The 18,085-nt window shown below is 35.4% G+C and overlaps 1 protein-coding gene across 3 annotated transcripts in view; it reads left to right on the top strand.

Annotated features, from left to right (window-relative positions):
* The window catches only part of BRD10 (bromodomain containing 10), a 54,532-nt gene that overhangs the window by 22,185 nt on the left and 14,262 nt on the right, over positions 1–18,085 (top strand). For all 3 annotated transcript variants that reach the window (XM_063422234.1, XM_063422236.1, XM_063422237.1), the window contains 2 exons: positions 3,725–3,814; positions 15,897–16,012. In XM_063422234.1, coding sequence (XP_063278304.1) covers positions 3,725–3,814; positions 15,897–16,012 — 206 coding nt within the window. The remainder of the gene's footprint in view (positions 1–3,724; positions 3,815–15,896; positions 16,013–18,085) is intronic.

Genomic DNA, 18,085 nt, shown 5'->3' on the forward strand with positions numbered 1-18,085 from the left:
TTAGGTTTTGTACTTAAGTATAGATCTTCTGAAAGTCATGACTTGGCTTTAAAGCTGAGTAAATTAGTATTAATAAGTCTTTTAGTAAGTGCAGTGACAAAAATCAAAATTAATTATTAATGAAAATTCAGTAGGTAATAGTGCTACTTAATCTAACATTTAGAATGCCATTTTTATAATATATAGCTCCAGGCTGCTTTAAAAAAAAACCCAAAGCCCTGCAAACAGCAAAATAAAAGCCCTGCAAACAACAAATCAAAAGCAGATGCAAATTAAATTCTTTTTACCAAATAAAAATGCACAAAAAACAAGTCCTGGTTTTAATATTCTGAAAATTATTAGAGAAGTGGGTTTACAACTTCATAGATCATGATTTGGTTGTATCTTGTTTGTTATTCTGAGTTCTAAGCTTCTTATTACTGTTGCTCATTACCATTTTAAAGAAATTAACAGTAATTATAGTACTGTACAAAAGAGACACTAATGTGTTTCGGGTTTTTTTCCCAGTTACAGAGTAGATTTAGGTTTGGTAACCAGTGCTTCACTCAGTCTTTTCTCCTTTCACCTCATGTACATTCACATGTTGCTATATAGACCTACATGTATGATAACTGTGGAGAAAGGGACCAAGCAAGCTCTGTTTCAGTGTATCTTTAACAATTTCTGTTTTATCAGCTATGGTCTATATTAAATACGGATCTCAAAAGGGGGCTATCTAGACATTTTCCACATGTTGATGTCAGTGACAAATGAGCAGCTTCATAGGAAATACAATTATAAATAACAGTCATTGCACAAATAGCTTAAAATAAAGCATGACACCCTGTTGAACTGAGTAAAAATTCTGCGAAAAGTTTGTCTGAAGTTAAGAGGGCAAGGATCAGTTATCTGGAGGAACACACTAGGTTTGTATTTATCAACAGGTCCACAGATTAGATATGGTTCTATGGTGTTAAAGAATTCATTTATAAGTTGATTACAGGGTATTTGAGAGATTACTGAGGTCTGAGATTGCATCATAACAAGAAAGTTGAACACTGAATTTGAAGTTTTACTGAATATCTGAAGATTCCACTGTATACAATTGAGAAACAGGATGCTTCTTGCCTAGAAAAAGAAGTTCCTCTGTAGTACATACTGTACCAGATGTGTGTCATTGTTGCAGTTAATATGTACACAACTAAGAGATTACACTAATGTAAATGTTTACAGCTTGGATTGTTAAACCACCATGTAGATATTCCCTAGAGAATAGGGACTAGTCTTTCACTCTCTCTGATAATTCAATATGAAAATATTTTTCACTTCAGATTATTTTCCTCATGATAGGTGATTAAAAGGCATGTTCTTCAGGAGCCAAATGTGAAACTACCGGTTTCAAAATGTGACGAAATTATTAAATTGTAACATTAATACTTTTTTTTTTTTGCTTTCATCTTAACTTACTCATTGAAACATACAGATCAAGTTAGAAGGCAATGTTGTTTGCAGAAAGTTGAATCATTAAGTTCCACTTAATGAAAGTTCCAATCATTAAGTTACCAACCATGAGCAAAGAACACTGAAATATAAGTAAGAATCTCATTGGGAGAAACAGCATCTAGAGGCCATATCAAAATATATGAAGTACACTACAATTCATTATTTTCATCACTTTTTTTTTCACCCTTCCTTCAAAACACTAGCTTGATTCTCTAAGATAGGAAATGTTAAACATATGAGAGAAGTTTTAGAATTAGCTTTTTCACAGTCAATGTGCATCTTTATTTTCTCGTCTCAAATCATACTGTGAATAGAAGAAATCAAAGTTTTTTCTTGAACCCTTTTTATAGTGCTTTTCAGTACAATATTAGAGTATTTGAAATACTAAACTAAATTTGACCATAAATCCTACAAGCTCAGCTGCTGTTACTTTCCTGGTTTTACTGTTAGGCAATTGACACACAGTTATGACCATCAAATGTACATGTGATGAAAGTTGTGACTTAGAGATTTGGTTACTCTTGCCTGTCACCCCCAGCCCCAAGGCAATTAAACTTTATTTACTGGCATTGTTTTTCCCTTTGCTGTAGTTTGGATTGGCCTCACAGGAGAAAATAGAAAGCAACGATAGAATTTAGTAACTGAATTATCAGGTGTATAGTCAAAAAACAGATTATAATTGTTTAGGGAAAACCTTTATCCATGCCTTTATTGACCTTTGTCAAGGACTTTGTGATATATTTTTGCATAATAATACAGTATCATAAATTTCTTCACAGGCCAGACACAGCCAGTATTTGGCTTCAGTTTATATTTTTAAGTATTTGGGACTCCTTTAAGTGCAGGACATGCATTTTGAACCTAATAGAGTTACCAATAGTAATTCTGTTTTCTGGGTTAAGAGAGATACTTTTCACAAGTAAATTTTGCATACACTGTCTGTGGCAAGACACTGCCAATTTCCTTACTAATTTGATATTCTAAATTCAATAAATGTGAAAACTGCAAACTTGGTTTCAGTCACTCCATTTCCTCAATGCTTCAATGTACACAATGCTATGAAAATAATGGAATGTGTGCACTAGATGTTTCTGAAATTTTTTTTGCTAAAAGGGTTAATTCAGTGTTTTAATGGTGACTAGCGAAGGTGCTTTTTTAATATAAACTTGCTGAAAATCTAAAACCGCACGTGAATTTGAAGTAAAAATATATTATTATAAATTACTGATTTGAGAAAAATACTTAACAGTTGTTGGATAAAAACATTTTAGTGCGCATGAATTTGTATGGGGTTTTTTTATTTGATTTTTCTGAAATTATTGCACATTTTCAGTAAAAAGGAAAACATGTCCACCTAAAGGTGTTCAAAAGAAGCAAGTCTAAATATAAGATATTTAGAACCTAAACATAAGAACCAAAAGAACCTAACATCTTAATAATTTCTAGATTTGTAAGTCTAGTTTTTTAACTTGCCCTAGATGATGGTAAGACAAAGTATACAAATCACCTTTGTCTGACAATTTTTTCAAGAAAATAGCATTCATTTTCTGAAAGGAAAATATGTAAAAAGCTGGTTTCTAAAGATAAGAATTAGAAGAATATAATACTTCTTCAAAACATACATTAAGTAGGTATATTTAGTGGATGACTAGTTGCCTTAGGACCATTGGTAGACACCTTCAAGATCATCCAGTCCAGTCGTCCAACCAGCACTGCTGCTGTCACCCTGAAACCCCTAAACCACATCACCAGATTCAGATGCCTCTTCACCATATCCGGGGTTGGAATACTCTGTGTGAGCATATAAAGTTATGCTCAGGAAAAGTTATACCAGTGTAATAAGTTATAAACATAGCATACTACAAAGCTGGTATACTTATTTCACTTAGAAGTTGTTTGGTACTCAGAGCTGTTCTAAAGTCATCCTTGTGGTTGAGACAAATTTGGTACTTGTCATTCAGAGAAGTTTTAAGAACATTCCTACATTTTGAAGTGGAATCTTACAGGTAGATATATGGTTTGTCTGAAGAAGAAGAGTATTTTCTACTTAGATTTTGTTCCTCTCAATAAGTCCTGTTTTTTTGTTTGGGTTTTTTATGTTTGAAAATACTATAAGGAAATAAAAATCAAACTGTGGCACTAAGTAATAATGTGCTTTTAAATTTTATTTAATTTCACTGTACATTTTACAAGTCCCACATCATCAAATGTTTGTGTTAATTTGTTTGGTTTTTTTTTTTAGCTTATTTGCACTAATCTTGATGAACTCAGGGAATTAATCACAAAGATTGAGAATGAACTCAAAGATCTGGAAGACATTAAAAAGAAATCGGTATGTGACATTAAAAGCTTTCACTTGTATGGATATGAAGCAGTGTCAGTTACTTGCCGAGGCCTGTCAACTGAAATTTTTTATGCTGTTCAGTAGCTACATGAAACCTCCTAAGGTTGATACGTGGGAACTGTAATCTTAACCTTTTCTGTGTTATGCTCTGTTCTCAGTGTTTTTATGGTAAGTGAATTCAGTATCTGTGTTAGCACTTCTCCATGCCAAAACAAAATATAGATAGTGATAATACCTTAGTACAAGTAGTTCTTCTCCATTAAACATGTGACTGTTTTGCTCTGAGGACAAGTTCTTACCAACAAATAATTGCAGGATAGAATTCTCCTATCTGCCTATGCAGTTTTGATCAGAACTTCTAATTTTCTAGAATTCTTAATTCCTCTTTTTTGCACGTGTTATTAAAATTTACTTTGTTTATTATTTATTGTAGGTGTTTGTACCAGAAAGCATGCTATCTGGCTTTTGATACCAGATTGAGTTACAAATTTTACCAAAATACACTGTGTCACTGAGTCTGTGCAACTGAAAACTTCAAAGGAGTAACAGACAAGAGAATCCAGCATGTCTGGCCTTTTCTAGGAGACAGTGATTCTTATTAAGATGGTGGATGGGTTTAAATACATGAACAGTGCTGATTTGAACAGTCCTCTGCAGTGAAGTCTTACTACTTTTTTCATTGTAGTTCTGTTTATTGAACCTTTGGTAGGCACATCTATAGTGGCATTTCTATGAAAAAGTAGTAGTTAGAAGTGTTGATTTTTCTATGTTAGAAATCAGGCTGCTTTTAATTCAAGTGAAAGTTCATAGTCTCATGAAGAATCAATATATTCTTAAGTTATTTAAATAAGGGAGAGAATTGTGGTAGAAGAGAGACAAAATAAATTAGGATTCTGAAAGACAACTATCAGTGCAGATAATTAGCATAATAATTGTTAATGTAGCCAAAGGAATAATACCAGCCTAATCTTGAAATTATATTGTAGTTGCTAAATTGCAAACTGGTTTTATCTTAAGAATGCCAAGAGGCTATCAGAAAGGCTATGTTAGCAATAGGATAAAAAGCCAAAAATTAGAGTATGCTCCTGGAGTATATCAATAATCTTAATGCAGGTGAGACTTTCAGTCTGCTAGTAAAACTGTAGGAACAGGACTTCTTCAAGGGTGGACAAATGCTAAATATGTCATAATTGCACTTTAAACTGAAATCTGATAATGTCATTATGTAAGTAAGTTGCATGACTTCAGCAGGAATACTATGTTTAGTTCTAATTGCACCATCTTAAAAAACCCAAGTAGTTAAGTACAATTCATTCAGCATGCAGAAGCTGTGAGGTAAGGACAGTCTTTTTTTTTGGCTTTTATAGACCTATCAAATCATGATTCTGTGTCTCTAAATACTTATGTTGTTTAAATTTTTATGTAAAGCAAAAGGATTGGGATTAATTGTTGAAGAAATGGTTATGAGGAAACAGTAAAGTGAGATACTGATTTTGAAAAAAATATTTATCAGGGAAATGTCATAGTTACCTTTTAAACATACAAATAGAAAAATGTTACATTAGGTGAATAATCATAAATTAGAACTTGCAAAAAATGAAGTTCTGCTTTGTAAGGAAAGTGTTTAGGATTTACTTTTTGATGTCTAACACCATCAACTATGTTTGATATCTGAAAAACTGGGGAAAATGTAGGCTTTCGTTCTTTACCTCTTAATCAAATGACAGTGGCAGTTTCAGAAGCATCCAGAATTGAGTTTGTCTAATTTTTCTGAAGTGCATCTGTTAAGTAAAACAATTTTCTAATTTGATAATGGAAATTCTACCTGATGTGAAAGTTTATTTTAATAGGATGGCACTTACATGCTGTTCATCGATTTCCTTGTTTTGACTGAAAGATGATGATGTTCTTACTACTTCATGGTAACTTAATACTGATTTTTGTTTGCAATAATGACCTGAATGAAGCCATAGGAATCTTTCTTCTTCACAATTAACCTCCTTGGTAATTTCAGTTTAGTAGTTGCTAGCACATGCTACTGAGAAAAGCCTTCAAGGCAAGCTTTACTTTTATGCTAAATACTAACACATTTTAGAAGTGCAGCTTATTTAACTTTAAATTAAGACTTTCAAACATAAACTTTTGTTAACTGTAACCTCCCTTTTATTACGTTGAAGACCATTCCAGAGTACATAAAAGGGATTCCTTCTCCAGAACTTGGAAATAATGGAGACTATAATGAAAGAGCTGAGCTACAGGGTCTTTTTAGTATGAATAAACTTACACTATTTTCCCTCATTTTTGGTAGGTTGTTGGACTGGTTTATATGATACTTTTCACAACATCAACTTGAGACAACAAATGACATGACAGATTTTTGTTTGGCAACTTAAAAGAAAATTAGAATAGGGTTATGTAAAGGAAAGTAATGAATAATTTTAAGTTTGGGCATTTCTTCAAGTTTCTTTTACGAGGAAATAATAAACCTGTTGGAAAGTATTTTCACTCTTTGATGAAAACAGTTTGGTTCTCTACTCTTGTAGAGATACAAACTGTATTGTCCTTTGAATTAGCTATAAGTAGTATTTTCCCTTGTAAAAATCCTAGTACTTTTTCTTGATCGCTGGTGAGTTTGTTGTACTCATAATGTGATTTGGTTTGTGCTACTTTGCTGTGGCTGTTTAGAGTGAAAAATTAAATTTCACTTCAGTTCTTTAATTTTGAAGAGTTCAACTCTGTACTTGAACTCTAGACACAGTTTTGAAGTGATGCTGCAATTTCACATATGCTTTCAACTGACATAAGCCTAAATTGCTGCCAAATAAATAGTTCCTGCTACCTGTGTCTCTGGAAGCTTCTGTTTTCTGTGCCATCCCGTGCCAGAAGCTAGCAAAATCCTTTGTTCCATTGCATGGCGAAAGTTAGACTGTGATAAACCTAACAACTTACTTCTGCTGGTGAATTGTTTGTAAGCCAGACCAGTTTTCTAATGCAATTTATTATGGAGTTGCACAAATACCTGTGCTTGCATTTGCTACAGGTTGAGTGGTCATTGTAAGAACAGAAATGGCTGTCTACAAAACGGGCAAAAGAAAGTGGGACTAATTTTAACAGGAAAAGCACCTCTGTGTAGCAGGTGAAGTTGTGTGGGATATTGCCATCGGGGTGCTCTAAGAAGTCTATTCCTTCAGCTACTAAACAATTCCTCTCCCTACCACATATTACACATTGAGAGGGAGAGGAGAAATTAATCAGATTTGCTATTGTTTAAGTACCTGACCGGAAATAAGAATGTGAAAGGTGCAGAAAGGGGACTTAAAGGACTTAAAGTTTAATGTTTTGTGCATTGCCCAGTGAAAGGCTTATACCCTAAGGAATGTCTAACGTAGAATTTCTTCTAGCTCTTGTACATTGCTTAGGACATGTGAAGCTGCATCCTTTAATTTTAAAAACTGGAGTAAAGGTTGAATCGATAGAAAAAAATCCAGAATTTACAGCAATGAAAATTAGATACTAGTAGAAATTAGGTCTCTTTTGTTGCTAATACTTACACAGATAATGTGTGGGTGAAATTACAAGCAGTCAGTAAACAATTAGTAACCTGAAGTGGAAGAATACTGGCTAAAAATTCTATTGACATTTTATTGCATTTTAAGCTCTTGGGTTTGTTTTTTGGTTTGTTGTTGTTGTGGGGTTTTTTTTGTTTGTTTTTTGTGGTTTTTTTGTTTGTTTGTTTTGTTTTGTTTTTTGTTTTTTTTTGGTTTTTGTTTTTGTTTTTTGTTTTTTTTTAAATTTAGACTGTATATGTAATGTGTCTGGCATTCCATTGAATATGAGCTCCTAGAAATTTTCTGTAACTACAAATTGACCAACATATGCAAAGTAGCTTAATTTCACACTTGCAGTGGTATTGCTGAAAAAAAATTTTGACAAACACACATGATAGGGAAGTATTTTGCTAGTATATTTAGGATCATATAAAGACTTCTATCTAATATACGAAATTTCTTTTATGAGAAGAGGCAGTAAAGTAATGCATTCTGTAAGATCAATACACTGGATAAAACTATCAGTCTCTGGCATTTTGGATCCCACTTTTCCCTAGGTCCTCTCTGTCTGGTCAAATCAGTGTTTCTTGGAGTATAAATGGAAATCTTATTGCCTTTCAGATAATCTGCCTCTCGTGTGATGTGAGTGTGTGTGTGTGTGTGTGTGTGTGTGTGTGTGTGTGAAACTGTTAATTAAGCTGCTTAGTTGATCCGTTGTATGTACTTAATTGTTGCGTATCATAGCAGAAATTTATTTTTAACTTTTTTTGTTTTTTCAAATCCTTCTTGACATTGTATAGTATCAAAGTGACAGGATTGCAGGTATTTGCATATAATAATGAACTTAGGGCTTTTTTGCAGGTACTAGCTGAATTTGCAGTAGCATGAATGGAATTTTTAACATCAACATGGGAAACTTTCTTGTTTACTGAAGTACAAGACTTTATTTATCCATATCTGATGGATAAATGCATAGCTGGGGCGACAAGGGAGGCTAGAGCCCAGGATTCCCACAGTTAAGCTGAGAAGGTTAAAACAAATAATGAGCAGTGCCTTCCTGAGAAGGAGACTTCATCATCCCTAGAGAGAGAGAAAAGTCAGACAAAGATTATGGGAAGGATTAATCAAAAGACACCAGCCAAGGTAATAGCTAATTATGGTTTGAAGAAAAGGCTTTATTGTTTGCAGAAATATGTAACACCCTGATGTTCTTGACTTAATAGCCAAAAAAGTTAAATCCTCGCTTTTAAAAGTTTTGTGTTCTGTTGTTGTTCCTGGAGTTCCTGGAGCTTGTAATGAGATGGTCCCTGGAGGCTGAATGCCTTTGTCTGTCTTTGGAAATGGATATTTGTTTTAGGCAGGTAGGTCAACAGGCCTGAAAGCAAAATGATGTTTTCTGCAGCATTAAGTCACCTGCAAAAGTATGTATTTCAGAGTACACCTGAAAATTTAAAGTGAAAAACCCGCTGGTTTAGGTCAGAAATAGTTAGAACTGCAGACAGAAATTCATTTGTGAGGCTATTCAAAGGAATATATTGATCCAGGGTGGAAGATATTTCCCTTATGTGGTTTTTTATGAGATTCCAATTAAGCTGCTGTTGAATTTGTTCATCAAGTGTAAGTATCTAAACTAAGAATCTGCTTTCTGAGGTTTTTCATTGATTTGCTATATTTTATTTTTTAAATATGTTAATACATGGAAAAAAATAATGCAAAATGGTTAATTTTATAAGTTTATAAAATATTTCCTCTCTGTTCAGTGAAGAAATAAGACATATTATCACACTTGAAAATGTTTGGCAAAATGTTTGAAAACTGTTTAGACAAGAATCTACAGGGACTTCTGAAGAACTTCCCCTCAGCAGATACTCATGTAACCATCAAAAATAGTTTAGGGCTCTTACTAATATTTTAGTCATTCAGACCTTAACTTTGCAAGCAATGAAGTGGAAAAAACTACTGTGTCTTGTCATTTGTGGCCTATGGAGACATTTTATTACTGGGTTAAATCTCATTCAGTTTTTATTCAGAGGCTGACTTCCTCTCCCCATTCCTGCCTCCTCATGTCCTGACCACTTCCTCCCTCCCAATGAAATATGTGCTTTGCTTGAGACTTTTGCACGTAAAGGGTTTTCAGTTATACTTGTTTTCATCAGCATTACTATGTTTACGTAAGTGTACACACACAGAGAAAGTACTATAATCTGAGAAATCTGTGTATGCACACCCATTTGCTGGTTTAAACTGCAGGTAAAGTGAACTACAATAAAAGAGATACCAATAAATACTAGGGTTGAGGATATTAATAGACACACTTCATGTCTTGAAGCTGAAACATTTTATATTAATTTAAGCCTAGTTTCTCTATTAGTGTGTATCTTCATCCATATGGTATATAGCCTACTTTTTTTTGTCCTTATCCTGAACACCTGATTTGTACTTCAATCACTTCCAAATACTGTTACTGCTTCTCTGATTTGCCTACATCTCTTGAAAACACTAATATAAGCCCAAAATACTGAATTTGAGACAGAAATATACACATCTACATCCATGTGGCTTCTTGTACTTTTGAGGATAGATTGAAGATGTGGAGCATTTGTAATATTTAGTTGTATAATATGAATGAATAAGGCCAATTCTAGGCTTCAGTTTTGGAAATCTTCTCCACATTTGTCTTCTCTGATATTTTTGACTTTGGCTTATCTCACTGGAATTCAATATTTTTGTGATAGTCTTTAGTTTTTCTTATCTTCTCCAGTTTTCTGTCTTTATTGTCTACTTTTTTTTCACAAATATTTTCTCTTGATATTTCATGCCTTTCCATGTGTAAAGTGAGGACTTTATGGAGTCTCCGTAAAACAGAAAATACGGAGGACTAAACCTCCAATAAATGTATTTTATTACAGAAGCTTTCTTTAAACCATTTTTGCCACATACCTTTCTACAGTTCCAAATGTGAAAGTGTGGGTTCTGTATCAGAGATGAATGGGTACCCATACATTTTTGTCAGAGAAATACTACTAAGTAGAGCACTTGACAGTGCTTTGGATTTTGATCAGTTAGTGTGTTGTTCTGAAGAAGTAATTCAAGGCATCCATGTCAGCACACAGTACTAGCAAACCAGCTGCTTTTAAGGTGCTCATCTGAGGAATACAGAAACACTTTTATATCTAGAGTTAAGAAGATAAAGAAACTCAGATATATAAGAAGGAGTCAAAGAAGATCTCGACAACTTAAAAGACATAGAATAATGTAAATATTTTAAGATACTACATACATCCAATTTCTTTGCAAGTTGCAGAAGTGTTAGTTAATAACTTTGAAGTTCTTCTACTGGAGGAGTAAAATGTGACAATTCAGTGCTGGATAATTTCACTGTTCTGAGTTCAACAGTAAGTTCATGCTGATAATAAAGTTTCTCTTGTATTTTTGCGGTTTATATATTTGTATATTTTTTTTAAAATGTGGTGTGTTGATCAGCACAGTGATGATTGTATAGTAATTTTGACTAAAGAAAATTAGAACTTGTGGCTAAACAGCTGAATGAAAACCATTTCATAGTAATGAATTAAATCATAAGATAAAGACAGTCTTGGTAGCAATAAATTTATTGCACTTTGTTTTGGTGTTGTTGTTTTTTTGTTTATTTTACTTTATTTGCTTGTAGAAAATAGAATAGTAGAAAGAAGAGAAATAATAGAAAGAAGAGAGTATGAGATGATTTTAGGATATAACTTGGTGTGATCAGATATCTACGTCATGGAACTGTATGAGGGAGTCAGGACTTTTCATTAGTTGCTGGTAAATGCTCAAAGATAAAATTGATTAAGAGATGTCATTAGTGAGTTTGTTTTATAATTTACTACAGGTCTTTCTTCCTGACTCTCCTTAATCCCAGTCTTCAAAGAGTATCAGAGGTCGGTTAGCTGTTGATATATATTTATCATGTTCAGAATGATGTTGCTGAAAGTAGAATACAAGATACTGCCTTTCAGGAACTTTCACTGTAGAAGAGAACTCTAAGCATTAAAACACTTTCAATAATAGATGAATTTGCATAGTACGAATATGTGATCTCATCATGCATTCTTGTTCAGTAAAAATTGAAAGTAAGTATATGAAATAGTAGTATTTGCCCCATCAATTAGTTATTAAGAGCATTCAACATTAATCCATATATTTGAAAAAGTTATTGATCTCTTTTCTTTAGGTATCTGTTGTCCAAAGCAGCTGGAGATCACCAACTCCCTCTCTGTGTGACATCACTAGAAAACGCTAGACTGGTGATTTCACACATACCACAGAACCCCGCAGCAGAATGGAGCAGGCCTATTAAGGGTAAGTTTTCTCCCTCCACCACCACCCCTTTTTAACAATATTGCATGGTTTTATAAGATTACTAATTTTCTTTACTTTATGTCCCTGGGATATTAAGTAAAGATTACAGATAATCTTATAAAACTGCATAATATTGTGGTGTTGTGTGTGTGTGTTTATTTAAAAACAAAACAAAAACTCCTATAAAAAATTCAGTCCTTACCCCATGTATCAATATCCTGGCTCCAGTCTGCTTTGGGGTTCCATAAGTATGCCAGAATAGTGCATGTTGGAGCATCGATCACAGAGAGTGGAGTCAGCATTTCCTGGCTGCTCTGGATGTCAGAAACCTTGTTTTAGAAGGTAAGTTTTCAGTTGAATGTGTTGAATATCTCTCTGTATTTATATGGAAACATTCAGCCCATTTCTAAAATGGGTTTTTATTGTGTTTGCATTTCTGAAATTCACTTGTAACTTGACATAGCCCAAAGTCACATTTTATACCTCTCTGTCTAGTCCTTTTTTTCCTCTGTTATTTTCTTGTGTTAATTTTCATGTCCTTTTATTGTGTTTCCAGAAAGAAAAATACTGTCTTGTTTGTCACTACTTGGAACAAGATGGTAATTAAACTTTGTTTAATATCATTCTCAGTGATCTGGACAAGGGGATCAAGGGCACCCTCAGTCAGTTCACAGACAGGGTGGGAGTGTTGATCTGCTGGAGGGCAGGAAGGCTCTGCAGGGGGATCTGGACAGGCTGGATCGATGGGCCAAGGCCAGTGGTGTGAGGGGCACCAAGGCCCAGTGCTGGGCCCTGCCCTTGGCTCACAACAACCCCAGGCAGTGCCACAGGCTGGGGCAGAGTGCCTGGAAAGCTGCCCAGGGGAAAGGACCTGGGGGTGCTGTGACAGTGACTGAACATGAGCCAGGCTGTGCCCAGGTGGCCAAGAAGGGCAAGGGCATCCTGGCCTGTACCAGCAATGGTGTGGCCAGCAGGGCCAGGGCAGGGATTGTCCCCCTGTACTCAGCACTGGTGAGGCCACACCTCCAATCCTGTGTTCTGTTCTGGGCCCCTCACTGCAAGAAAGACACCGAGCTGCTGGAGGGTGTCCAGAGAAGGGCAGTGGAGCTGGGGAAGGGTCCGAAACATAAATCTTGTACGAGGCAGCTGAGCGAGCTGGGGATGTTGAGCCTGAAGAAAAGGAGGGTCAGGGGAGACCACAGCTGCCTGAAAGGAGTGTGTAGCCAGGTGAGCCTCTTTTCTTAGGGAACAAGTGCTGTATGTTTCTGGTTAACATACACCTTTGGACGTCCAGCCTGAACTTCTTAAGCTTCAGTTTGTAGCTGATCTCTTATATTATTTGTTATTTCTGAGAATTTACAACACAGACATTCGTGAGAACAAGTTTATTATCTATAGAAAGTAGTAGGCAGCTATGTAGTAGGAAGTTAAATCATAGTTACATCACCTATCGATTTGCCTTTTCTCCCTCTGAATAAGACAAACCGCAGACTGTTAGAGAATCAAACTGCATATGAGAAGAAATGCTAAATTTTATAGTCATGGGTTATATAAAATTTTAATGTCTCTTTTTACTGTTTAATATTTAAGGAATAATAACATCTAGCATTTATGTGTTTGCACAGAAAACCAACTGAATCACAATAATTTAAAAGATCAGGGTTTTTTTATTCCAGTCTTTTTTGGACTATACTTGTTCTGTTCTGATTACTTCTGAGGAAACAAGATTCTTCTTATGGCTAAAATTTGTTCATGCTTCCATTAACAGGTTTACTGTCAATTCCAAAGCCCCACTAAGAAAAAAAAGTAATTGGGATAAAGGGAAATAACCTATGTTTTTAAAAATTATGTTGCTATAAGATTTTCATTGAAATTACTTGGAAGTATGGCTCCTCTTTGCCTGTTTCTCCACCCTATTCAAGTCCTTCTGAAGGCTTGCACAGCTCTCTGGGGTATCAGCCACTCCATCCAGCTTTGTGTCACTGGTGAACTCACTGAGGAGGCATCTGCTCCTCCATCCAAGTCACTGATGAACAAGTTAAACGATGCTAGACCAGTACTGAACACTTGGGGACACCACTAGAGACAGGCCTCCAACTATAGCTAGCTGTGGAATTAGGGGGCAGGAGTTGGCTAGCTTTTTATGTTTGTTTTTGTAAGTAGAGAGAAAAATATTTGTTTTTCTGTGAAGTAATAATGAAGTCAGTGAAGTCTTGAAGTCTGTTCTTGACTAAACACTGTTCATGTGCTGGCTGCGTAACAGTTGCTGCTTCAAATTCATTCAGTGGTCAGCTGATATTTATCTTTCTCATAAATACTTTTTTTTCCTACTTAAGCCAGGATCTTAGCCTTATTGAAAGACAAATTAGGCTCAGAAATTAATAATTTCGTGGGGTTTTTATTTTGTAGTGATTTTTTCATCTCTTTTTATTACATTTTCACACATTTTCTTTGCTATATCAACTACATGTACAGCATTTCTATTTTACAATAGTAGTAGCATTGTTTATTTTTGCTATTTGATTTTTGTTTTGAGACAGTGACTAATGCTCTGTAGTGTATAAATACCTTACTTTAAAATAGTCTGCAAAATGTTTTATCTTACAAGAAAAATAAATTTGCATGTAATATTCTTTTGTATGTTAATAATTAATTCTATTGATTACAGATATTAACAGATGATACCAAATGCCCTGGTAGGCTACAGTATGTGCAAGGATACTGGTTTTTGTTGTAGTGATTAGTAACAGGTTTATGCATGTGACTGGCCACAAGTGTGTTCAACACCGATCACTATGTGGTAATGTGGCATAATGATCCTAATTAAAATCTTTGCTTTTGTAATTTTAATTGAAGAATGAAGGTAACTACTTGTTTTGTTATGTAACATGTAAATGGTTATCCATTAAAAAATAGATACCTGGTCTTCAAACAAGCATTCAACCTGAGTGATCTTGCTGTTCATTGGAGAGATCTGCTGAAATGTGTACAGAGGAATTGTCTAAAGTCCTTAGGAAGATCATTTTTGTACACTGCTGAAATGCAGCTGTACAAGCTTTATCCAGATTTTCCTGCCTTACCTTTCTTGGTGTGCTGGACCACAGGAAGCTGTGAAGGATATGTGCACTGCCAAAAGCTAAATATGTGTATGAAATAAGTAACTTCCTAAGTCTTGCTTCTTTTTCTTGCAGAACCATAATCTCTTTACTGTTTTACATTTTTTCTGACCAGTCAAGAGCTAAAATCTTCATTTACATAAAATGCACGGAGTTAGTAGAGTGGCAGAAGTATTATACCATGTCTCTAACAGTTACATATATATGCATTGTTCAGTCTTTTATGCAATGAACTACAGAATAAAGTTTTGGGAAGAAGTATGTACAAGGGCTGTCTGTGAGTGTTAAGGGGTGTGTTCTGCAGCACCATGGCCAGCATGGTTGTAATTTCCCAAAGTCTTCTCTCCTTATTCAGACTTTCTAGGTTTATGAAAACATGAACATGAGATTCCATATATCAGTTTTGAGAATAAAAATTTTAATTATGTGTTTGAATTAAAAGCTTAAAGGATTTTATGTTGGAAAATTGGTTTTTGTTGTATAGTCTGTTGCTTCACAAAAGATGAATTTGCTAAACTTCTCTTTAAAAAAATCCATTTTTCTAGAACTTTAAATAAAATGTTACGGAAAAACAGTGGGATTTTTATCCTTGAAAATTGTAGTAAGGTTTCTTTTGCAATTACTAATGTTACAATTTATACCACTTTTCTTAAATGAGATTATGGTGAGATTTTCTGAAAAACTTTTAACTCAGAGAAGTGTACATACGTGGTTGATTTCCCTGATCTGAGTGGATTATTACCTATGTTAGTTACTCATTTAAGTGATTTTAAACACATGGTGTATTTGTAGAATCCTGTTTCAGTTGTAATTTGGACTTGTAAAAAGTGAGCGTCCTTGCAGTATTACTTTTCTAGCTAGGACATTATCTCTCTGTAGTATTAAAATAAAAGTAATAGTGTCCTACGTAAGTTAAAGATAGATGTAACTCTGAAAGTTTCTAATCATTTCTTCCAGTTGTTTTCCATATGCTTTACCAGTGTACCAGGATTACTGTAGTCCTAGTACAATCTAACAAGATTTAGGTCTAATGCAATGATAAATAAATGGAATTTATGTTTTCAGGGAAGATGGTACCACCGGAAGCAAGCAGTAAAGGAATTGCATGGTACATTGTTACGACTGCTTAATGAACTGTTACCATGGGAACCAAAGCTAATTAAAGCATTTCAAAGAAACAGGTAATTACCTGCTGGGGTTTTTTTCAACATTGGTACATGGGATGAAAAACAGAACAAAATTCACCTTTTAAAAACTGATCAATAAGTTGGCTTCTTAAATAAAATTAAAATAGTTTGTGGAGAGGAGTGAGGCATTGGTAATACTTTAGTTGGAAGTAGTATCTTATATTCCAGAGTTACTGTCTCCAAAAAAATTTGGTCTTAACCTGCTAGAGTTTTTTTCCTCTAAAACACTCTAGAATCCTTAATCAATAGTATATCACAAGACAGCTAAGATTTGTGTTGCTGCTTATTTGGTTAAGAAATGCTGAAAATCTTTCTCTAGAGAACTATACCAGGGCTTCTTAGAATACTCTGACTACTTACTGTAGTACCTAAGCTACCTAAATTAACTGTTAATGAATTCTCCACAGAGAAATTCTTGAAGCATTGTTTTGAGGTCTTTGTAACTCAGTAAATTAGAAATGCATCTGGAAAGAAGTATATCAGAGGAATGTGATTGAAGTAGTGACACGTTTAAATCTAGTAAAGCACAAGTATTAGTAACAGTGAAGGTGCTACCCTGATCAGAAATTACGGAGAGATTAGATATAGATACTGTCTTGAAGCTCAGTGCCATTCTTGCCTCTTAACTGTGCAGCTGTTGCTATAATTGTACCTTAGTTCTGCCACGTAGACAATTAAAAAGCAAGGAATGATTAGAGGATCAAACACTGTGACAAAGGATAGGAGAAGAGGCTGCTTCTTAAATGTTGAGTGTGAAGGCAGCAAATTATGCCCTTATGTGGTGCGGAGCTAATGCTGAAAAGTGTAAAAGGTGTTATGTTTAAAAAAACACAACACCATAACACCAAAGACATCAAATTGTTCCTTAATAGCTCATTTTGTGAATATCATGCATGTATTAAAATTCTTATTTGGAAATTTGGGATATTGTTGAATCTTTTGCTTTAAATAATGGACCCAAGTACAAGTTTTGAGGTTTGTTTATTCCTTTCTATTCTCATTCCCGTTCATTTTCCTGAGGTGTTAATTTCTTCCTGTCTTTCTCAATTCAGAATCCTTCTGGAATCATGGCAGGTAGTAATACTGTCAGGAAGAATTGTGTTTTCCAGTATGTGAAGTTTACAATTTTATCCTTTTGGTAAATTCTATTGTGGAATGGTTTGGTGCTCGGTATTCTTGTCTGTCAAATCACAGAATTATTGAACAGTTGGGGTTAGAAGGGGTCATCCCTTAAAGATCATCCAGTTCCAATCCCCCTGCCATGGGCAGGGACACCTTTTGTGGACCAAGTTCCTCAAAACCTTGTCCAATCTGGCCCTCCAGGGATAGGGCTTCAATATCTCATCTGAACAACCTGTTCCAGTGCCTCACCACCATTGCACTTCAGATTTCCTTCCCAATTTCTAATATAAACCTAGTCTCTTTCAATTTGAAGCCATTGCCCCTTGTCCTCTTACTACAAGTTCGTGTACAACTCTCTCTCCTCAGCTTTTTTGAAAGCTCCCTTCAGGTACTGGAATGCTGCAGTTATGTCTCCCCTGAAGCTGCCTGTTTTCCAGGCTGACCAATCCCTCTCAGTTTTTCTGCACGGGAGAGTGTTCCATTCCTCTGATCATCTTGGTGGCTTCCTCTGGACTCGCTCCAAGAGGTCCCTGTCTTTCCTGTCCCCTGCCAGGAGCGCCAGAGCTGGATGCAGCACTGCAGGTGGGGTCTCAGCAGAGCAGAGGGGCAGAATCCCCTCCCTGGCCCTGCTGCCCACGCTGCTTTTAGTGCAGCCCAGGACACGTTTGGCTTTCTGGGCTGTGAGTGCCCATGGCTGGGTCATGTCCAGCCTCTCCTCCACCTGCACCCCCAAGTCCTTCTCCACAGGGCTGCTGTGATCTGTTCATCGCCAGCCTTTGGTGGGACTGGAGGTTGCCCCAACCCATGTGCAGCACTTTGCACTTGGCCTTGTTAAAACACATGAAGTTTTCCCATGGACCCATTTCTCAAGCTTGACCAGGTCACTCTGGATGGCATCCCATCCTCTAGGTGTGTCAGCTGCACTACTCAGCTTGGTGTCATCTG

This window comes from Prinia subflava, chromosome Z (assembly GCF_021018805.1).
Source record: "Prinia subflava isolate CZ2003 ecotype Zambia chromosome Z, Cam_Psub_1.2, whole genome shotgun sequence".
In the NCBI taxonomy this organism is placed as follows: domain Eukaryota; kingdom Metazoa; phylum Chordata; class Aves; order Passeriformes; family Cisticolidae; genus Prinia; species Prinia subflava.